Source organism: Polistes fuscatus, unplaced genomic scaffold, assembly GCF_010416935.1.
Source record: "Polistes fuscatus isolate 324 unplaced genomic scaffold, CU_Pfus_HIC Scaffold62, whole genome shotgun sequence".
NCBI lineage: Eukaryota > Metazoa > Arthropoda > Insecta > Hymenoptera > Vespidae > Polistes > Polistes fuscatus.
This window is the reverse complement of record NW_025113143.1, coordinates 107,320-130,953: the sequence shown is the minus strand read 5'-3', so window position 1 is coordinate 130,953 and position 23,634 is coordinate 107,320. Positions and strand designations below refer to the sequence as shown.

The following is a 23,634-nucleotide window of genomic DNA, read 5'->3' as shown; positions in this document are numbered from 1 at the left end:
AGACGAGTTAAAGGACGCAGAAGCAATTGCTATTAAATATGTGCAAAAGGAAGCATTCTCCGAGATCATCAAACGTATCAAATCTAAGAAAGAGGTTTGCGCGTCGTTTTCGTACTTAACCCTTTATTGATAGTCTGGGAATAATAAGTGTAGGAGGTAGATTAGCCAAAAGTAATTTGCCATATGAACGAAGACATCCGGCACTGCTGCCCAAGGATCATGCGATTACAAACGCGATAATACGTGAAAAACATTTTCAGATAGGTCACGGTGGTACGCAAGCCACATTGAATGCTATTCGCGAATCGTTTTTGCCAATAAACGGGCGAAGTATCGTAAAAAGAGTAATTTATAAATGTATCATTTGTCGGCGGTTAAAACCCACCACGCCTCAATATCCAGCGAATCGTCTATTACAATATCGTCCATTTCTCCATACGGCGTAGATTTTGTGGACCGTTATTTAAAAGGAAAAGCAACATCGGAATCGTGGTCGCATTAAGATATACGTAGCAGTATTCGTTTGTTTTAGCACTAAGGCCGTACATCTAGAACTCGAGCGATTTAACAACTGAGGCCTTTTTAGCAGCCTTACGTAGATTTATGGCACGCCGTGGTAAATATTCGGACATATATTCTGACAATGCGAAAAATTTTGTAGGTTCCGCGAACGAATTAGAGGCTCGCGTATCGCGAAGTTTAGCAAACGAAGGAATAAAATGGCATTTCATCCCACCATGCTCCCCTCATTTCGGAGGTCTGTGGAAAGCGGCGGTAAAATCATTTAAACACCATTTAGTACGAATTGTCGGCGATACTTTATTAGGATACGAAGCGTTATTAACCATGTTCTAGAAATAGAGGCAATCCTTAAATCCCGTCCTGGGTCTCTGTCTAATGATCCAAATGATCTTCGTGCTCTTACACCTGGTCATTTTTAATTGATGACTCATTTACGAGTTTGCCAGAGGATGATTATCGGGATATACCATCTGGGCGTCTATCACAATGGAAACATGTCCAGCAGATGAAACAACATTTTTGGAATCGGTGGAATAAGGAATATTTAAATGAACAGACAATTAGAAAAAAGTGGCACAGAGGCAATACCGACGACATAAGCCCGGGTACTTTAGTCATTCTCCGCAAAGATAATTCTCCACCTCTTAAATAGCCTTTAAGACGCGTTACGGAAGTGCATAAGGGTTCCGACGGTATAGCACGCGTGGTAACTGTGAAACCGCCAACGGTCTTTTAAAACGCGGTAGTAAACGTCTTTCTCCTTTGCTGTACGATGCATAAAAAAAAGAAATTGAGATTTAGTAGCAGTAATTATATTTATGTTTAGTACATTGTAATATTTGTTAATTGATGTATTTATTTGAATGTATATTTGATAATTTATATGTACGTGTGTGTGCAGCGTTTTTTGAACGGTGCCCGTTTAAGGGGGGCGGTATGTTGCGTATCCTACGCAAGCGAGTGAATGAGATCATCTGGACGTGTCGAGACGTCGACGCGTGCCAAGATATAGCGACAAAGAAACATCTTCATCATCATCATCATCAGCCTATACTGTCCACGGCTGGACAAAAGCCTCTTTCATATTTTGCTACTCCTTCCAGTCCTGTGCCATCAGCATCCAGTTTCTTGCGAGTCTCCTTATGTAGTCACTCCATCGGGATGGTGGGCGTCCTCTGTTTCTGTATGCTTCTACTCTTGGTCTCCACTGTAATATTTTTTTCGTCTATCGACCATCGGTTACTCTGGCTACATAGCCCACCAAGTTCCACTTCATACGCAGAATGTCTCAACAGCATCTCTTACATGGGGACCTTACACTTAGTCCGACACTGATTTTAACGAGCTTTGGTATATTAATAGTTGTTTGGGAATAAGCATTCCAATCGAACAGCGCCACGCGACAGTTGTCGCGTGATGAAGACACGCCTCTTTTCCCAGCAACTATTGAAGACTCATCGTAACGCCGGCTTTTCCGGCAGCCTTTACAGTTGAAATTCTCAAGCGGTTATGACGTGCTCTCAAAACAGTCATCTCAGTTTGCTCCTTGTCGAGCTCGTTCCGTTTCTCTGACCACTCAAGTGATTAATACAATCTTAAAAGTCTTACTCACGGGATTAATATAATCCAAGACGTCTCTTAAGCCTTCTCAATCTACTAAACCGACTTCTTATCCGACTCACTTACGGTAACACGTGACAACCACCTGTTTTGTAACGGAATTATTTAAAATCATACTACAGCAATTGTAAAGTGCTCGACGTTCATCTCTGTTCAGTGAAATTAAGGTGCTTGACCGTTTGTATTGCGCGTGAAATCAGTTAGGTAGCGGCGGCGTCGTGACCTTAGATTGGTAGGTATTACAGCCCAGTTAGGATGGGTCACGAGTGCTTTAGTTGAGTCCTGAGGGCGCTCAAGGGGCATTAGACATACATGTAGGACCGCCTTTAGCCGGCAAGGTACATGCGCGTGGGTCTTGGGGAGGGGAGATGGGTGCGTAGGCCCTGGCTCGAGAGCGCAAGAGACAGACCGATTCTGGATATTGAAAAGGACTATTTCGTTTGCTGATAAGGTACAGTGGCGCCATATTGGTTTCTTTGAAATAAGAGCTGTTTCTTGTGGTGTGCTTTCGAGCTGTCGACTGGTAAGTTTGAAAGGGTTGGGCATAGCCGCAACCGAGTTTTTACTATAATAAGTTGGAGGGGGTTGTGTGTAGACACAACCGCGTACTTGGCCAAGTTGAAGGGGTTTTGCATAGACTCAACCGCGCTCGTTGTCAAGTTTCGATGGGGTCATGCAAGCACCGACCGCACTGTTTTAATCCGCTTGAAGGAGTTGTGCAAAGGCACAACTACGCTTGTCACCGACAGTCACGGTGCCTATTTACAGTATTTACCAGTCGACCTGCCGAGGATAATTTGTGGAGGAAAGGCTACCCACGTGGAAGGTGTTGGTAGCGAGATTAACGTGTTTTGAAGACCCGATAACGCATCTAAGTAGGCGACGATAAGTTACATATTTGTAGTGGAGACGAAGGTAAGAGTGTTCTCTAGTCTACGAAGAAATAAGAGGGTACTATTTACTGTATTATATGATTAAATAAAGTCACAGCTTGCCCTGGCTTTTCCCTCAACTTCGTGAGAGTTTTTATGTTGAAGCAAGTGTTTCAAATTGTGTTGATTGATTTATCTATCCTTCTTATCTCACTCATTCATGCGTCGAATTAACCAACTCATGACATTAATATCGAATTGCTTCCAGTCTTATATTCTACAAACATATTGGTGCCTCGGGTGAGGAATGAGTGATAGGTTGGATTGATAAATCAGTATATTCGGAAGGCGATTGTGCCTTTTTTCTTTTTGTTCTTTGTCACGCTGGGCGTGTGGTTTTGTGTGAAAATGGCGTCACTGTCCGTTGCGTACCGGAAACGCGTGATATGTTTCGAATTTAAGCACGTGCTACGCGTTAGCACTTCACTTCCGTCCGCATCGTTTCCCCCACCCGGTTTGGGACTTTGGTTGGGGCGGTTGTATGTTAAGCGGGGGCGCTGACGAGTATAGTGGGGATAACAGAAAAGCTGTGGTGTAGAGGGGATGTTGCATCGTTGCGGTCCCCTGGTTACGCTCAAAAACAACTGTCTTTCTTGCACGCGCGTTTCTCTGTCTATCTCGCCTCCGATCAGTGACTGTGGTAAATTGAGACTTTGGTTTCTTCCTTTGACGTTATCCACCATGCCTTCGCGCGCTTTAAGTGAGTTTGATGTCTCTTGATGTTGACATGATCCAGTCGGGAATTGACGCGTTAGCTACGGTATTTAAGGCGTTACAGATGAACGGCCGAATTATTCCAGCAAAGAATTTCGCTTTAATTCAGCAGGGGAATTATTTACGTCCTTTGAGTAGCCAATTTAGAGTTCGCCATCTAGAAGCGGATCGATTTAATTTAGAGACGATGTCTACGGCCGATTACTTCAACTAGGTTTGAGGAACTTTCGTCATCGCAGCTTGACGCTCAGGACACGGCGTTTCAACGATTCATCTCCGTATTAGTGGATGCCGGAGCTGCACGGCGGGCGGAGTGAGTGCGACTAATTCTCTATTGTAGGTGCTGCCCGGCTCTCCTCAGAAGGAGGTGAATGAAAGTTGCAGCGATTTTTGGAACAAGGAGATGTTTCAGCCGCACCTAAGCGGGTAATGTCAGAAGATAAGAGATTCGAGAGAACCGTCCAGGAGACGCATCAGAGGAACCAGATAGGTCGATAAGTGGGACAGCTATCGCTGAAGCAGGATCTCCGTCCAGTCGCAGCAGAGACGAAGCGAATCGCTCTTCTCTTCTCTTGTAGTTACATTGTAGGCTCGCACGGGATTCGAAATTGGCTCAGGCGTGTGGTGAATTCATGGAGACGTAAGAGAAGTTGAATCCTAGGTTGCGAGGTTCGAAGTCAGAGATCCCACGTCAGGAGGCCTAGAATTTACCTCATCATGCAGTAGTGCAGCAGAATAATTCAAGGGGAACCTAAGGGTGGTATCTGACGCGTCTCGGCGTACGAGAGACAGTCATTCTTTAATTTCTTTTATACTAACAAGTTCCCGTTGCAAAATGATCTCTCACTAATTTTACTCAATTGACGCAGGTACTAGTATTGCTTTCATTGCGCATATTGTTGAGAGTTTGGAAAGATTCGGGTAGTGGCGGAGCATCAGGATTACCAAAGGATTATCTGATCCCCGACGCTTCATTGGAATCGGTGGAATAAATACGATCACTTATGACACAGCTTGCGCTCCCTACCTGGCCATTCGCACCCTCTCGCAGCTGGTTCAGAATGAAGGTTTGCGGTTCCCGCTCGGAGCCCGTTGCTTGCAATCAGAGATGTAGGTCGACGATATTTTTGCCGGCGCAGACGACATACCGACGGTGATTAGAAAAAGGATTGAATTTGTTGAGCTATTAGTTTCTGCTGGTATCCAGCTAGATAAGTAGGCTGCGAATTATCCAGAAGTACTTCCAGATTCAGTAAGACAGGTCGCGGAGTTCGATCGAGAATGATCGAACGTTTAAAATACTATGCGTGCGCTGGGTTCCGGACCAGGACGAATTTAGGTTCGATGCTGCTAGTATGGCTGACATGGCTGCCCCCCATACAAGAAGATCTGTTTTATCAAATATCGCGCGTTTATTCGACCCCTTGGGATGGCTTTAACCTGTTACCGTTGTCGGCAAGATATTTATGCAGGACATGTGGTTGTTGAAATGTGATTGGGACGCGCCATTACCGTCGGAAATCCGTAAACGTTGGTATAGGTATTGTCAAGGGTTAGTTACATTACCGGATTTATCCGTAAGAAGGTGGCTAGGGAGTACCGAGGAATCATCTTGCCAGATACACGGTTTCGCGGATGCCTCTTCGCGTGCGTACGCCGCAGCAGTATATTGCATTTTGACGAGGGTCATGGGAAGTTTCGCGTGTCGTTGTTAGCTTCTAAATCAAAGGTAGCTCCTGTTAAGACAGTGAGTATTCCTGATCTTGAACTTTGCGAAGCGGCTCTTCTTGTTAAGCTTATTCTTCATCTAACTAGCCTGGACTATCTTCAGAGATGTCCAAATTTGCCTGGTCAGATAGTCAGATCGTGCTTACTTGGCTTCGTAAGCATCCGTGCCATTGGGAAACCTTTGTCGCCAATCGCGTTTCGCTTATTCAGACTCAACTGCCTTTAGCAACGTTGTCCCATGTTCCGACTAAGGAAAATCCTGCCGATTTGGCATCGCGAAGTGTTCTACCGGAAGAGTTAGCTAAGAGCGCTCTTTGGTGGCAGGGCCCGGCATGGCTTTCCATGTCCTCCTCGAAGCCGTTCGAGTGCACCATATCCGTCATAGCTTAAATGAGCCCGAGATCCTGACTCGATTCTCTTCCTTAACTAAACTTCTAAGATTTGTTGCATACTGCAGGCGCCCAATTCTCCGGGTACGAAATCGTCAACCGATAGATACAAGTTCTTCACCTCATTTTATTACCAGTGTTGAGATATCTGACGCTCGAGTGATGGTCATTCGTCTAGTTCAGGCCACAGCGCTCGCGATGGAAATAGGAATCCTGACGGTTGGCAAGAGATTGCCGAAAGGCAATCGCCTTACTAAGTTAAATACCTTCTTGAATGAGGATGACGGTCTATTACAAGTAGAGGTCGTTTGGCCAGTTCTTACTTAGCTTTCGATCGGGAACACCCGCCAATTTTGCCTCAGAATTCATACCTTAGTAATTGTTTGTGCGACACGCACACCACCAGTGTCTCCATGGAGGTCCATCCTTGACCTGAGTTATCTGATGTCCAACTTGAATATTAAGCAGAAATCGACTAGTTAAATCGGCTATTCGAGCTTGTATACCTTGTCAACGAGCTAGGCCTCAGTTAGCCCATCAGCTTATGGGTGAGCTCTCAGTGGATCGAGTGGTAGGAAGTAGGGCTTTCGCGAATTCCGGTCTCGATTATGCAGGTCCGGTACAAGTGCGTATGTCAAAGGGACGCGGAAATCGCTCCAGTAAGGGTTACATTGCTCGGTTCGTCTGTTTTGCTACTCGAGCTATTCACCTCGAGCTGGTTAGTGACTTAACCTCTGAGTCCTTCATAGCCGCGTATCGTCGATTTGTAGATAGACGAGGTATTTGTCAGACTCTTTATAGCGACAATGCTACTAATTTCCAAGGGGCTGATAAAGAGCTTAGGATTATGTTCAACCATGCTTCGGAGTTTTATCAGAAAGTGGCATCTCTTCTTGCCAACGATGGAACGAACTGGAAGTTCATCCCACCCAGTGCTCCACATTATGGTGGGTTGTGGGAAGCTGGAGTCAAATCAGTAAAGCACCATTTAAAGAGAGTCATAGGGGAGCATACGCTCACCCTTGAGGAGTTATCCAGAGCTCTCGTGGAAATCGAAGCTTGTCTCAATTCTCGTCCTCTATGGCCGCTAAGCTCGGATACCGACGATCTGCGGGCGCTCACTCCTTCTCATTTTCTTAATGAGGGAGCTTCTATTTTGATTCAGGATGCCGATTTACCAAAATTGCCTGAAAAACGGTTAAGTAGATTTCAACTTCTTCAACGCAATAGAAATAATTTCTGGAAACGTTGGTCAAGCGAGTGTTTGGTGCACTTGCAATGTCGAGAAAAATGGACGGATCCTTACGAGAACTCCACAGTAGGTCAGCTTGTGTTAGTGCGCGACGACCGATAACCCCCTCAAAATAGTCCTTATGCAAAGTAACAGAAATACTCACCCGTAAGATACTCAATGGAGAAAAGCTAGTTATGGTTCGTCAGTTTGACGAAGGCGGGCGGGATGTTCGGTGAAATTAGGGCATTTGACCGATTTGTATAACGCCCCGAATAGGTTAGATAGCGAGGCGTCGTGACCTTAGATTGGTCGGTATTACAGCCCAGTTAGGATGGGTCACGAGTGCTTTAGTTGAGTCCTGAGGGCGCTCAAGGGGCATTAGACATACATGTAGGACCGCCTTTAGCCGGCAAGGTACATGCGCGTGGGTCTTGGGGAGGGGAGATGGGTGCGTAGGCCCTGGCTCGAGAGCGCAAGAGACAGACCGATTCTGGATATTGAAAAGGACTATTCGTTTGCTGATAAGGTACAGTGGCGCCATATTGGTTTCTTTGAAATAAGAGCTGTTTCTTGTGGTGTGCTTTCGAGCTGTCGACTGGTAAGTTTGAAAGGGTTGGGCATAGCGCAACCGAGTTTTTTACTATAATAAGTTTGGAGGGGGTTGTGTGTAGACACAACCGCGTACTTGGCCAAGTTGAAGGGGTTTTGCATAGACTCAACCGCGCTCGTTGTCAAGTTCGATGGGGTCAGCAAGCACACGACCGCACTGTTTTAATCCGCTTTGAAGGAGTTGTGCAAAGGCACAACTACGCTTGTCACCGACAGTCACGGTGCCTATTTACAGTATTACCAGTCGACCTGCCGAGGATAAATTTGTGGAGGAAAAGGCTACCCAACGTGGAAGGTGTTGGTAGCGAGATTAACGTGTTTTGAAGACCCGATAACGCATCTAAGTAGGCGACGATAATTTACATATTTGTAGTGGAACGAAGGTAAGAGTGTTCTCTAGTCTACGAAGAAATAAGAGGGTACTATTTACTGTATTATATGATTAAATAAAGTCACAGCTTGCCCTGGCTTTTCCTCAACTTCGTGAGAGTTTTTATGTTGAAGCAAGTGTTTCATACCGCGTAAAATTGTGTTGATTGATTTATCTATCCTTCTATCTCACTCATTCATGCGTCGAATTAATCGAACTCACGACATTAATATCGAATTGCTTCCAGTCTTATATTCTACAAACAATCTCATCCTTCATTTTATATCTTATTTCCGCAACATTTGGTCCTTCGAGCTGGATCGTGCATTCTTACAATTGCTAATTATACGAAATAGTGTGAAGTGCGTTTAGTGCCGTCTTTCTCGCTCTCTCGTTTGTAGTGTACTATTCGGCTTGTTTACCTGTTAGACCGCTCATAAGAAAGACTCATCATCTTGATCATGCCTGTCACGCGCGACAAGAATGCAACCCCCAAGGGGTCAGTTGAGTCGATATCGTCCCTCACAGGGTCGCAGACTCAAACATAAGATCTGCTCAGTACATCAGCAGCTCAAGGGGCGGTGACTCGAAGTCAGTCGCCGTCAAAGCTCAGTAGTGAGCTCTGTTTACGGGTGCAGGCTCAGAATGAGCTCGTTAGCCGATAGAAGATATGCTGAGCCAAGCCACCGAGCCAGCAGCTGACCTTGCTTTGACCGAAGTGACCATGATGCTAGATCAGCTCATGAAATGCACCAGGCTTTTCAAAAAGAGCATTCATGGTTGTTCTCACTAACCCCCAGCTCAATTAAATCACTCCTATTTTAGCTCAAGTGTCAATCTCAAAAAAAAAGCTAGTGATTAAGGTTAAGCGCACACTAGGACGGCTCCAAGATCAACTCATCAAGACTACTTAGCCAGCCGCTGCGGCAGCAGGTAGCACACGGACACGCTAACGTCTTCCTGAACTGACTGTACCTACGTTCAGCGGAGTCATCCGGAAATGGCCAGATTTAAGGCCATGTTCGTCTCGGTCACGGGAGTCGCTCAGATCTCAGCGACCTCGAGAAATTCCAGTATCTTATGGCCGCAATGCTGGGTGAAGCATCAGAGCTCATCCTAAATCTCACGCCAGACAGCTCATCCTACGCCGCAGCATGGTCACTGCTCAATAACCGGTTCGAAACAAGCGGTTCATAATTAAAGCCCAACTCGAAAGACTGCTCAACCTGAAACCATGCAAAAGCGGCAGGCAGCTCACTCACGAAGTTGCTCAATATAATCAACGAGACGACTCAGGCACTCAAGCATGCCAACACTGATGAGTGTCTCTTAGCGACGCTCGCCAGTGGGCTGCTCGACCGAGACACGCGCGAGAGATGGGAAACATCACTAACATCTTCCGATGAGTTCCCATCACTTAGTCAGCTCACTGAATTTCTCTTGGCTCGAGCTCGCACGCTAGAGAACATAGAGGAGAACGCGATCCATACGACAGCTCAGCTCAACACGTCAAAGACACCAGTGCCCAAGCGCGTCGTTGTCCATCAGGCATCTCAACAGTTCCGAGCCTACTCTCCTAAGCCGGTCACTCAGACGTCTCAAGAGTCAGCTCAGTCTACTCAGTAAACTCAGTTCCGCTCAATGTATCCATGCGATTGTTGTTGACAGGATCACTTCATCGTAGTGTGTCCGAAGTTTGCGACTATTTACTCAGTCAGCGGTTAAGGGTTGCGAAGAAGCGAGTCTGTGCTGCAATTGCCTAGGCAGGACAACCTCAGAAATTGTAACAGCCGCAGCATTGTAGGAACATCAATAGCATGCAACACACCATGCTCCATGATGCCAGTATCTCCAGCCTCTTCGCCACAAACCCAGACGTCACTCAGACAGCTCCAAGGGATCATGAGACAGCTGATCAATCAGGCAGGAATACCAGCGGCCTCCGGTGATAATGCCAAGATGCCAAGCCCTCAACCGCATGAAGAACAGGTCAGATCGTCGGTGTTTACGATCCCACACCGACATGCCCATTCAAGCAGCATAGTTATCTCACGTTGTTGGCAAACGCAATAGTCACAGTCTGCTCACCAACCTCGTCATCTCAGGTACGCGCGCTCATTGACCCCGAGTCAGAAATCTCATTCGTAAGCGAAGATCTCACCAGACAACTGCATCTTGAGCGGCGACACTCAACGCTGGACGTTTATGGAGATGGAGGCAAAAAGACATCTCAGAGCAGCGGTGTGGTAACCATCACCTTCACTCCAGGCAAAGACCACTCTCGGTGAGAATAACGGCTCATGTGCTAAAGACGGTCACAAGCATCCTGTCGTCTGGCGAGATATCTCACGAGCCTGAATGGCCTCACTTGAGAGGCTTAAATCTCGCTGACCCAGAGTTTCTCACTCCAAGAGTTGTAGACGTGATTATTGAGGCCGACTTTTACGGACACCTCATCAGGCCTAACATTATTCGGCATTCACCTAGCGACCCCATTGCTCAACTGTCCATCTTCAGGTGGCTAGTCATCGGTTCAACTCGTGCACCGGTCACGCTGGCAAGGAAAACTCATCATGGCATCTCACAACCGACGAACTCCTGCTTGCAAGATCTACTCTCCAAATTTTAGGTTCAAGAGGAGGTTCCAACGGTAAACGACGGTCAACTCACACCTGAAGAGCTGGACTGTGAAAACTACTTCAAGACGACTCATGCGAGAGACCTGACAAAGCGTTACATGGTCAGGATACCTTTCAACTCTTCTCCGAAGCTCTTGGGCGACTCTCAACACACTGCTCACGCCTGTTTACAACGAACACTCACCCGGTTTCGCAGAGATCATCAGTACCAGCAACGGTACATGCAGTTCATGAGACACTACGAGGAGGCTGGTCACATGACCAAACTCGTAGACAACTCAACAGCAAGATGACCACACTACTATCTGCCGCATCACAGAGTTCTCAAGCAAGACAGCTCAACAACTAAGCTCCGAGTGGTCTTCAACGGCTCAAGCACAACCTCCACGGATTACTCTCTCAATGATCTCATGCACGCTGGTCCAAATTTGATGCTCAATCTCTTCGACCTGTTATCTGGATACGTCGCCGTAAATATCTGTTCGCCACGGTTATCACGAAGATGTATCGACCGATCAAGATACACTCAGACGATTGGGATCTCCAACGAATATTGTGGGTAGACGAGTAGCTCAAGGAATCTCACTTCCAACTCACCACGTTTACATATGGAACCAAGTCAGCTCCGTTCTTGGCAGTAAGAACTTTGCTTTAACTAGTGGAAGATGAAGGTTCAAGTTACCCACTCGCATTGGAATCAATCACTCACGGTCGATACGTCGATGATATTTTGGGAGCAGCAGATTCAGTAGGAGAACTGATTCAGACTGCTCATAAACTCATACGGCTGTGCCACGCGGGCGGCTTCCCACTAGCTAAGTGACATTCCACATCTAGCCTGCTATTGGCAAATCTCCCTTCTGAAAGTGGCAATGACTCAGACATCTCATTTGACGGTTGCGACACCAAAATCCTGGGAATACGATGGTCATCTCAGGAAGATACTTTCAACTTTTCAGCCATCTCACCAACTCATCTCAACAGATTCTCAAAACGCCTCGTCTTATCTGAATTAGCACAAATATTTAATCCATTGGGATTCTTGTCTACAGTTGTCATCAGATTGTTTCTTCTATCTCTTTGGTTGCATACTCTCAACTGGGACGACGTACTCCCAGAACCACTCACAACTTAATAACTCAGCATCAGACAGGATCTCACTAGTCTGGCCAGACTCTCCATCCCGCGGTGGTTCAACACGTTTGCTCATTCAACGGTTGAACTGCACGGTTTCGCTGATGCATCTTAGCTCGCAATGGGAGCCGTTGTGTATTTGATCGTCAACTCACCGTCCACTGGCACCAACGTCTCACTCGTCTGCTCAAAAACAAAGGTTGCTCCACTCAAACGGCTAACCATCCCGAGGTTAGAGCTCTCAGCAGCGCTGCTACTCTCCATGCTAATCAAACATGTTTACGCTACTTTAAACATGACTATTACAAACATACATTTGTAGACGGACTTTCAAGTGACACTCAAATGGATCAAGGCTCATCCATCAAGATGGAAGGATTACGTGCGCAACCGCGTAATCAAGATACAGGAACTCACGGAGACTGCTCATTGGAGGCATGTATAAGGCATCTCAAACCCAGCTGACTGTTAATCACGTGGAATAACCACAAATCAGCTTGAAGAACACTCACTATGGTGGACAGGACAACCATGGATGACTCAATCAGAAGACTCATGGTCTGCTCAACCTGATGAAGCCCCGGATGATATGTGCTCAGGAAACTCGAGCAAGTGTTGCACATCACACAGTACGGTCTATTCCTGAATATCACTGGGACCTCATTTACAAGGTCTCGACGCTCAACAAGTTGCTCAGGATCACCTCACTCTGTCGCAGAGCAATCAAGAGACTCTCACAGAGGATTGACTCAACTCCAGCAATTATCTTCTCATCTGCCGATTTGGAAGACTCGCGACTCTTTTGGGTCAAGGCAACTCAGGCAGCATACTTCCAGGATGAACTCGCTCTGCTCAGAACACAATCTCACCTGGCAAGCTCTAACCCACTCAGCCAACTCACCGCCTCATCACAATGAAGGTGTGCTAAGTGTAGGCGGTCGTCTCAGAAGATCAGAACTCTCATATGACACGAAACATCCTGCAATAATTCCTCGGACTTCAAGATTCTCAGAGCTCATTATCGCTCACTCTCACAAGCAGACGATGCATAGAGGAACTCAGTCGACTCTAGCGTTTATCAGACAGCTCTATTGGATCGTCGGCGGTCGAGCTCTAGTCAAATCTCATATCCTCAGGTGTGTGATGTGCGCTCGCCACAAGGGGATCTGCGCCCAGCAGCTAATGAAGCAACTACCTCTGGCGCGTGTCATACCATCACGCCCCTTCTCACACACGGGCATCGACTACGCTGGACCACTCACGCTCAAAACATGGCGAGGCCGCGGGGCAAAAACTTACAAAGGATGGATCTGCGTGTTTGTTTGTTCACAACATCGACTACTAACCTTAAAGGGGTCTCCGACTACACCTCTGAAGGGTTCATCTCAACGTACCGAAGATTCACCTGAAGACGCGGACCCCATCCGCACTCTATTCCGACTGCGGAACCAATTTTTTGGGCGCAGATGTACAACTCAAGCGCTGCTTCGCTGCCAGCTCACCTGAACATCTCAAGTTCTCCGTACTACTGGCGCAAGACAACACACAGTGGCACATTAACCCACCAGCCGCGCCCCACATGGGTGGTAAGTGGGAAGCAGCAGTCAAATCATTGAAGTTCCACGTCGAGCGCATGGTCGGAGATACGTTACTCACTTACGAGGAAGCATCCACGCTCCTAACTCAAATAGAAGCCATTCTCAACTCACGACCTCTCGAACCGCTCAGCGATGACCCAGAGGACACGACAGTGCTCACCCCAGGTCATTTTCTCATTGGGACAGCTCTCAATGCGCTCCCCGAACACTCACTTCTAGACGTCTCGGGCAATCGGCTGTCCCGATGGCAATTCATCCAACAGCAAATGCAGCAGTTCTGGCGCTTGTGGTCCACTCAATACTTGCAGCGATTGCAAGCTATCTCGAAGTTGAGGCACAATAATATACAGGTCGGCTCTCTAGTTCTGCTCACTAATGAGCGGCTGCCTCCAGGAAAATGGCCCATGACAAGAGTACTCAAGCTGTTGCCAGGGAAAAATGGACTCACCAGGGTGGTGTCTCTCAAAACGGCAACCACCACGCTCACCCGGCCGATCGCCAAGCTCGCCGTGCTGCCGGTGACTCAACAAGAGGACGCTTAACTCATCATCAACCCAGTTGCTGATGGCGGGCGGAATGTTTGGGAATAAGCATTCCAACTGAACGGCGCCACGCGACAGTTGTCGCGTGATGAAGACACGCCTCTTTTCCCAGCAACTATTGAAAACTCATCGTAACGCCGGCTTTTCCGGTAGCCTTTACAGTTGAAATTCTCAAACGGTTATGACGTGCTCTCAAAAAAGTCATCTCAGTTTGCTCATTGTCGAGCTCGTTCCGTTTCTCTGACAACTCAAGTGATTAATGCAATCTCTAAAAGTCTTGCTTACGGGATTAATATAATCCAAGACGTCTCTTAAGCCTTCTCAATCTACTAAACCGACTTCTTTTCCGACTCACTTACGGTAAGACGTGACAACCATATGTTTTGTAACGGAATTATTTAAAATCAAACCACAGCGATTGTAAAGTGCTCGGCGTTCATCTCATTCTTCATTTTTTATTTTATTTCCGCAACAGTAGTATACTTTGAGGTTGTTATCGTGGTAAAGTATTTTGTCCTAACGCTCAACCATTTTTGAAAAAAAGCTTTTGAAGTTTTGGTTTTTGTTGTATACATGTTTATATTATCTTGATTTCGATAGTGCATTTAGTGGCGGGCTAGCGTCAGTAGTATCGTTCTCGCTTCTCGCGCCGTTAGTCAGTGTTCGATCCTTCATGGAGGAAGTTTTTTTTAATAATTTTTTTTTGTCTATTTTAAAATTATTTTTTCATATCTTTTAATTTTTAAATATATATAGGAAAGAAAAAATTATTTATTACAAAAATATTAAAAATAATAAATTTTTTCACATTTTGCGTAAATAATAAAAGAAAAGTTTATCCTTGAATTACAGGTAACATTTTATTTTTTAACAGGTATATGAAAATAAATAAATGAAGATTTATCTCTCGTGAAAATTGTATCAAGATACAATCAATAGTCCATCATCAATTGTCATCAAAAATTTTTCATAAAATGATTCGATATGCATGATACGCTTTATAATTATTAAAACCAAATGAAAGAGAAATATTTTTAAATGTTAATCAGGTTTGTTTTTCAACAAATCTTTTAAAAAATCGTTGTTCATGTAACAAGTCATCTTTTATTAATTGCGCGAGATGTGAAAAAATTTATTGTTTTGAATGCTTTTACGAGAACTATAACTCTGGAACCTGCGTTTAATAAATAATAATAAATGTACAATAAATGTTAAAACCATAGATATAAAAAAATTATACATGAAATTTTTAATGATTAGAATGTATGCAATTGTTATTTGTTAGTATATTGTAGATGTATCTATTTTTATATACCTGTTAAAAAATAAAAATATTAACTGTAATTCAAGGATTAACTTTTCTTTTATTATTTTCGAAAGATGTGAATAAATTTATTATTTCTAATTTTTTTGTAATAAATAATTTTTTCTTTCCTGTATATATTTAAAAATTAAAAAATATGAAAGAATAATTTGAAAACAGACAGAAAAAAATTATTAAAAAAGACTACCCCCATGAAGGATCGAACACTGCCTAACGGCGCGAGAAGCGAGAATGATACTACTGACGCTAGCCCGCCACTAAATGCACTATCGAAATCAAGATAATATAAACATTTACACAACAAAAACCAAAACTTCAAAAGCTTTTTTCTCAAAAATGTTTGAGCGTTAGGACAAAATACTTTACCACGATAACAACCTTAAAGTATACTACTAATATACCAAAGCTCTTTAAAATCCGTGTCGGACTAAGTGTAAGGTCCCCATGTTAGTCCTGTGTTGTGTCTGATGGTTCTATTTGGGATTCTATCTCGGAGGGTAATTCCAAGCATTGATCTCTCCATCTTACGTTGCATAACTTGTATTTTCTGAATGTTGTTATTGGTCATTGTTAATGTCTCTGAGCCGTATGTTCAAACTGGGTGAACGCACTGGTTAAATACCTTCCTTTTTAAACACCTTGGAAGATTAGATCAGAAAACTGTTCTTAATTTTCCATAGCTGCCCAGGTTAAACCTATTCTACGCTTTATTTTGTGTGTTTGACGTCTCTTCCAATACTTATCTCGTGTCCCAGGTATTTGTATAAACCTACTTGTTCTATGTTACTGTTGTTAATTTTGATGGAATCACTCAAAATCAGATTAGTCATATATTGGGTTTTTGAATATTTATTTCTAGCCCTACTCTTCCTGCCGCCTCATAAAGGTTTTGCATCATAGTCTGTGCTTCTGGCATGTTGTTTGTTATTAAGACGATGTCATCGGCGAAGCATAGGTGGTTTAATTTCTCTCCGTCAATGTTAATTCCTATGTTGTCCCAATTTATTTTGTTTAACATGCTCTGTAACAAAGTGACGAATAGTTTAGGGGAGAGCGCATCGCCTGCCTAAGTCCTCTCTCGATTTTAAATTTATTTGTGTATTGTTCGTTGGATAGTTTTACATTTGCTGTTGCTGTCTTGATATATATCTAATAGCTGTAGAGTATCGATGGTCTATACGGTATTCGGCAAGTGCTTCTAATAGTATCTGTTGGTCTATTGTGTCAAATGCCTTTTTAAAATCTACGAAAATCAGCATTAGCGGCTTATTGTATTCCATGCACCGTTCGATAAGAGTTTTATTGTGAGAAGGTGGTCGTTTGTTCCATATTTGTTCTAAATCCTGCTTGTTCTTTTGAAAGGAAAAATTCGAGTTTTTTGTTAAACGTGTAGTTAAAATCTTCGTGTACAATTTGTAGATGTGACTTAATAGGCTGATCGGTCTATAATTTTCAAGATCTGTATTATCTCCTTTTTTATGTAAGATAATAATTCGTGCGTTTTCCCATTGAGATGGTGTTATTCCTTCGAGTAAACATTTGTTAAATAGAATCTTCAGGGCTTTAATAATGTTTTGTCCACCATTTTTTATGCTTTCTATTACTAGACCATCTTCGCCTGGTGGTTTATATTATTATGGGTATTAGTTCGATTAAACTCATTAGAAAAACAGTTAAACGGTACAAAAAGTACTTTTTCCATTTACTGGATATTGCTGTTTGGAATTCGTATTGTTTATAAAAATACAAAAAAAGAAAAGATATTCCTATAGCTACTTTTCAGCTCGAATTGATACGCGAAATTTTACGAAAATATTACACACCAGACGTTCGACAAAGCGACCCAAAATCTGCGGATAAATATCCTTTGCGGCTTACTGCAAGACACTTCCCAGCACCTTATACTAGCCAGAAAACAAAACGCCAAAGTGGACTGAAAAAATGTGTTGTCTCTACAAAGAATGGCGTTACACGACAGTCACATTACCAATGTAAAACGTGTGACGTAGGTCTATGTGTGTAGCCGTGCTTCGAAAATTTTCACACAAAATTATATTATTAAATAAATATTTTATTCATGAATTTTTTATTTATGCTTATTTTTTAAGTATTTCTTACCTACGAGCGACTGCAACCGCTCTGCGTAGAATACCGCGGTATTGTGCGTCTGACGGATGCTTGTAGTCGTTCCACAAGTGCACACGTTGACACGGCGGCTTGTTCAGTGAGAGTAACGCGACGGAGAATCCGTCCCTAGCGAAAAGGTTAAAAGAGGGAAAAAATGCGGAACGTGGCGTGATGTTACGATATCTCAACTAAAAAATTTTTTGGATTAGTAATTTATGGGGCTAGTTGAAAAAGCAATAATTAGCGACTATTGGTCCACTAACCCCATTATTGAAACACCAATTTTTTCAAAAACTATGAGCCGCAATAGATTTCGAGAAATCTTGACATATTTACATTTTTGTGATAACGAAAAAATGCCTCCAAACGCTGACAGGTTATACAAGGTGCAATATCTTCTCGATTATTTTTCCGACAAATTTGAAGAGAACTTTTATCCAGGACAGAATATATCCGTCGATGAGGGCATGATACCGTGGCGCGGATGACTCATTTTCAAAGCATACAATCCAAGCAAAATTACTAAATACGGTTTACTTGTTCGAATGGCGTGTGATGCTGTTACCGGTAACATATCGAGCTTCAAATTATATTCCGGTACGGGACAAAAAATAGAAAAAACAGTAATGGATTTGTTGAAAAATTACTTCAATAAGTGGCATCACGTATATATGGACAATTTATACAATAGTGTTAATTTGGCAAAAAAATTAATTTTATAAAATTAGGTTATGCGGAACAATTAAGGTAGCGGGTAGGTACTCCTACACGATCCCGGTGGAGGATAGACCTACTTCAGGGATGCGACCCTGCCTACGCAAGCCTTGGATTATCTCCCAAGACCATACGGGGGAATCCATTGTCCCATCCAGTATCCTTGTCTAAACCTATAAATTTCCCTAACACACCATCCTTACACCATCTTCCAACACGTCTTTAGCCAGCGAGGAAGATTAAGGCTAAAAACCTCTCAATATGAAAGAAGCTTTTGTCCAGCAGTGGACAGTATAGGCTGATGATGATGATGATGATGATGATGATGCGGAACAATTAGAATACATCGGGGTTTACCAGAATTCTTGAAAAAAGTTAAATTGAAAGTGATGGAAAGCATATTTGCTCGCGATTTTTCAGGATTCTTGTTCCAGACCTGGGAAATTCATTTTCCTATCGTGTTCCAACCGAAGATAATGGCAAATCAAGGTCACAGGAGTGGGCAGAGAGCTTCTGATTTTCAGCGTGGGTATGAGGATTTGTGTTTCAGAAGAACTGAAACAACTAACAACCCTACAGGACGTTTAAATTCAAAATCATCAAGAGGACGAAGTGCTTATCAACAACGACGAGATGTGGAATTCAAGAAGCGTCAGGGTCTAGAGATGAACAGAAAAGTGCAGGAGCGTATTGCACAAAATTTAGCAGCCGGTTTTACATCACTTGATGTAGCAATGAATAGGATTGAAGATGGTCAGATGAAGGTGGCTGTAACCCTGCCAATTACTACCCGTGGCATTGAATTTAGTTTGACTATGACGTATTATTCGTTATTTATTGTTAAAGTGTGTGAAGTGACGACAATATATAGTGTGTTTCGTGTTTCGTGTTTCTCTGGCAATCTTAAAGGTTAAGATGGCCTATACGCAGGCTGATTACAATTTAGTTCTGCGAAATGCGCGATCCGTTTATCGTTATGATGAAGATGCACAATTGCACCAGATTTAGCGCAGTGTCACGTTGATTCCAGAACCAGTAAGAAAGATCATCAACGCAATTAGCGTTGTTAAGCATGATGGTGACACTTATTTACCTAATATCATGAAAACCGCTACTACTCGGTGTTCGAAAATTGCGCCACGCAAACTAGATGACAGCACCTCTCGGATAGCATAATTAAGACGCCGTCTGTTATCGTCGAGAAGAAGACATATCGATTGTTTTTATTGATCAAGGGATCACGCCACTTAACGTGTAAATAGATCATTGGTCCCCTGTGACGTCATCCTCTGCGTGTTATTCTCCTATTGGTTTTTTGTTCTCTCTTCCTAGCGTGGAACGCGCTAATTGGTGTATCGTCCTTTTTTCACTTCCGCTCTGTTCCTCAACTCGAACCGAAAAAGTGGCGTGTGGTCCAGAGAGAATCGTTTAATAAGCTAATCTGTGCGGACGTACATTTAGAAATCTCAAAGAATTGTGCATCATCTCATAGACTTCATCTCGCTTTATTCTTATCTCTCACCGTTCCATCTCATCTTACTCTTTTTCTTTTCTCATCTAGGCCATCCTTGTGTTGTGTCTTTCTCACTGATCATCTCTTTATACTATCTTTCATTAACGACATATCAGATAATCTCTTAACCTTTTATCTCTAATTCTGATCCTCTCTTTATACTTTCTTACCTCTCATTCTTGTATTACTCGTTTCATTATTTCTATCTATTCTCATATTAAATTTATTATTACATTTCTAACGACTTCTCGTACTACGTACTTCCGGCACACGTGGCGTGATATCCGGTACACGTGGCGTAGTCTATCCATTACTATTTATTAACTCATATTATAATTTTGTTATCTCTATTTTTTTTTGTTCACAAATTTTAATAAATCTCGTTACATACAAACTCTACCAGAAATTAACATAATACAGTCCATTGCCTATCTCGTCCGTCTCTTATCCTTTTTCTTAGTACTCTCCGATCTTCTCTTCGCGCATCTCTCTCTAAACTAGTAATTTCTCAAACACTCGGGATGGAAATATTGTTCCTCAACCCAAAACTTTGTTAATTTCTAACCTCAGAAGAACTGTACTATCTCTTTCAGATGGCAATGCTCCAATTAATTATAGGAGATACTTTGCCGAGAATAATAGCATTCCAGGGGCAATTTTCGATGCAAACTATGTTTTACAGAATGCTGATGAAATGATGCCGGCAGAATATAGATATACGCACGAGCGTATTGCATATTTGCTCGTCAGGGTAATATATTGCTGCAGTCATATAAAACTAATAAAAAATGGGACATTAGAATGATATCAACTATTCATAATGCAGATATTTGTGATACCAGGAAAAAGGATAAAAATGGTGATGCAATCTTGAAACCAAAATGCATTATCGACTACAACCGGTACATGAAAGGGGTCGACCAATACTTGAGTTCTTATCCAATTTTTAGAAAAACAAAAAAGTGGAGCAAGAAAGTTTCGTTGTATTTCATAAATTGTGCAATATTTAACTCTTTTTGTATATATCGACATTTGGACAGGGAGTACATTCGGAAATTAAATTACCACGCTTTGTTCCCTTTGAACGCGCTGTAACGTAATTCAAATGGGAAGGAGGATCACTGAATGTATGATCTCATACTGTATTCGATACGGCTGCGCACGTGTCGACTTTAGTCAGGCCTGCTTTACGCACTGCCAATCGTTCTAACACGTTGTTCAGTTGATTTCTTTCGCGCCTTAAGTTCATAAAAGAAATGTCGAACAGAAGTGAACTATTATAAAAGCTAAGAGAGATAGGTGAAGAGTGTTCCGATATAGAATCAAATGCAACGAGATGGGAACTATCATCTGAAGATGAATTGGATCATATTAAAAGTGAGACATCTGATGCTGAAGAGAGCGATGAAGAGGCGATGACCAACAATGAAAATGGAGATGTCATCAATGTGCCCAGGAAAAGGCGTAGGTTGCTAATTAGTTCAGATGAAGAAACTGAAAATACCTCTCAGGAGACCGAAACAGATGGTACTGTGTGGTCGAAATTTGACGAAGGCAGTATTTCCGGAAAACTACCATCTACGTGCATTTTCAAGGGTGTGACAGGGCGAACAGGCTACGCAAGAAGAAACGTTATGGAAAATAATCTTGTCAGTGCATTCTCGTTGATAATAAATGATTATATTATCAAACATATAAAAAAGTGCACAGAAGAAGAAGCCCGCCGAATTTTGGATTACGATTGGACAACTACACTGCCGGAAATACGTGCATTTATTGGCATTTTATATGCTCGTGAAGCCTACGAGGCAAAAAATTTAAAACTAAGTTTTTTATGGTCAGTCAAGTGGGGTCCCGAATTTTTCAGAAGAACTATGTCTCGAGATAAGTTCAAGCAAATTCTACGATTTACTCGTTTTGACAAACGGACTGAAAGAAGTACACACATCCGAACAAATAAATTTTCCTTAGTTTCGAAAATATGGGACAAGTTTATTAAAAACAATCAAGCTTGCAAAACATAACAGTTGACGAACAATTATTTCCAACAAAAGCTAGGTGCAAGTTTATACAATATATACCTAATAAACCGAATAAATTTTGCATCAAATTTTGGCTTGCATCAGACGTTACTAGCAAGTATGTGTTTAATGGTTTTGCTTACTTGGGGAAAGATAAACAACGACCATCGTCAATGCTTCTAAGCGAATACGTTGTTCTGAAACTTGTCGAACAATATACAGGCTGTGGAAGAAGTGTCACGACCGACAACTTTTTTACGAGCATGTCACTAGCGACAAAATTATTGGCCAAAAAAAATACATTAGTTGGAACTATTAGAGGAAATAAAAGAGAATTACCAAAAGCAGCCAAACAATCGAAAGATAACATGCCTCGTTTTTCCACTTTCCTATATAGAACAGAAAATTGTGTCCTTACAATATATGAAAGCAAACCAAACAAAAGAGTGACTGTTCTAAGTACCAGGCATAAATTTGTTAAAATTGATAAAAGTAATAGAAAAATGTTACCAAATTCTATTTAGTTTTATAATAAAACAAAATTTGGAGTTGATATGAAAGTTCAAATGGCCAGAAAATATACGATGAAATCTAGATCTCGTAGATAGCCCCTCCAAATAATTTTTAACATTTTAGATTCGGCTGCAATAAATGCTTGGATCCTTTATAAAGAAGTGACCGGAATACAAATAGAACGAAAACAGTTCCTGTTTCAATTAACAGAACAGCTTTCCGCCGATTACACAACTGAAAGTAAAATTGTCAAACAATCACTTTGTACCAAAAATTCATCGATTCAATTCAAAACACTCCGGGAATCACAAACCAAATACGCCTGTCATCTGAAATCATTGATTATATTCAATTATTTATATCTGAGGAGTTAGTAGACATAATTGTAGAAGAGTCGAACTATTATTTGGCCCAACAAACCAATAACAATACGAATAATCAAGAAACAATGAAACGAAATGAGTTGTATTGTTTTTTGGCCACGTCGTTATTGATGACACGAAATAAAAATCTTTCACTCAAGGAGTACTGGAGCACAGACGATTTTCTACGCAGCGATATTTTTGGGAAAATAATGACCAGAGATCGTTACTTCCTGCTACTCAGAATCATACATTTCTCCCACGAACCAGGATGCATTGGCGACCGCCTAATAAAAATAAAACGAATAGTAGACATACTGCCACACACGTTCAGTGCGGCATTTGTGCCTTACCAAAAACTTTGCATAGACGAAACCTTACTTCTATACAAGGCAGTTTGTAGGGTGATTTGTAGAATTATGACATCGGTCTTTCCATAAGTGAAATTGAATCACGCTCGTCGCGCCCAGGACTTGCTGGCGCAACGAATGGTAGAGACAGGTGCGAGCGTCGCTATCATCTCGGAACCGTGGTGGGTCCCTCCCGGGGACAAGAGATGGTTCTTGTCCCTTGATAGGACCCCCCTCTTTGCGATGTTAGTGGATAGAAATGAAAGGCCCTGTAGCCTGGTGCGTAGGGGTATCTACTTTGATGTCGTCAAGTGGGGGGAGGACTCGGTGGTAGTTTCTGTCTACTTTTCTCCCAGCGAAAGCATTAGTATGTTTTGTAGATTCCTTGATGAGCTCGAAGAGCTCTTAGGATGTTCCCTGCCCTTTCATTGCTAGTGGCTGGCGATTTTAATGCCCGGTCCTCTAGATGAGATCCGGAAGGCAGAAGCAACCTTAGGGCTGAGTTGCTCTGCGTATGGGCCAATAGGTTAAACCTCAGCTTGTTTGACAAATCCGGCCGCCTCACGTGCGTTCGACCGCAAGGGTCGAGCGTTATAAACCTTACTTGGGGCTCGCCAGCTGCTGGTGTCCGCTTATCGGATTGAAGGGTGGATGAGGCTGAGTCCCTTTCGGACCACTT

The 23,634-nt window shown here is 42.8% G+C and overlaps 2 protein-coding genes across 2 annotated transcripts; both read left to right on the top strand.

Moving 5' to 3' along the window:
* The first annotated feature begins 9,957 nt into the window (after window positions 1-9,957).
* On the top strand, window positions 9,958-11,050 carry LOC122523762. The gene is made up of 4 exons (XM_043645648.1): window positions 9,958-10,107; window positions 10,224-10,364; window positions 10,430-10,675; window positions 10,748-11,050. Exons 1-4 carry the CDS (start codon window positions 9,958-9,960, stop codon window positions 11,048-11,050), a joined length of 840 nt encoding a protein of 279 aa, XP_043501583.1.
* A 1,376-nt stretch (window positions 11,051-12,426) lies between these two features.
* Window positions 12,427-14,031, top strand: LOC122523761. The gene is made up of 3 exons (XM_043645647.1): window positions 12,427-12,520; window positions 12,610-13,281; window positions 13,358-14,031. The coding sequence occupies exons 1-3, from the start codon at window positions 12,427-12,429 to the stop codon at window positions 14,029-14,031; spliced, it is 1,440 nt and encodes a 479-aa protein (XP_043501582.1).
* The last annotated feature ends 9,603 nt before the right edge of the window (window positions 14,032-23,634 follow it).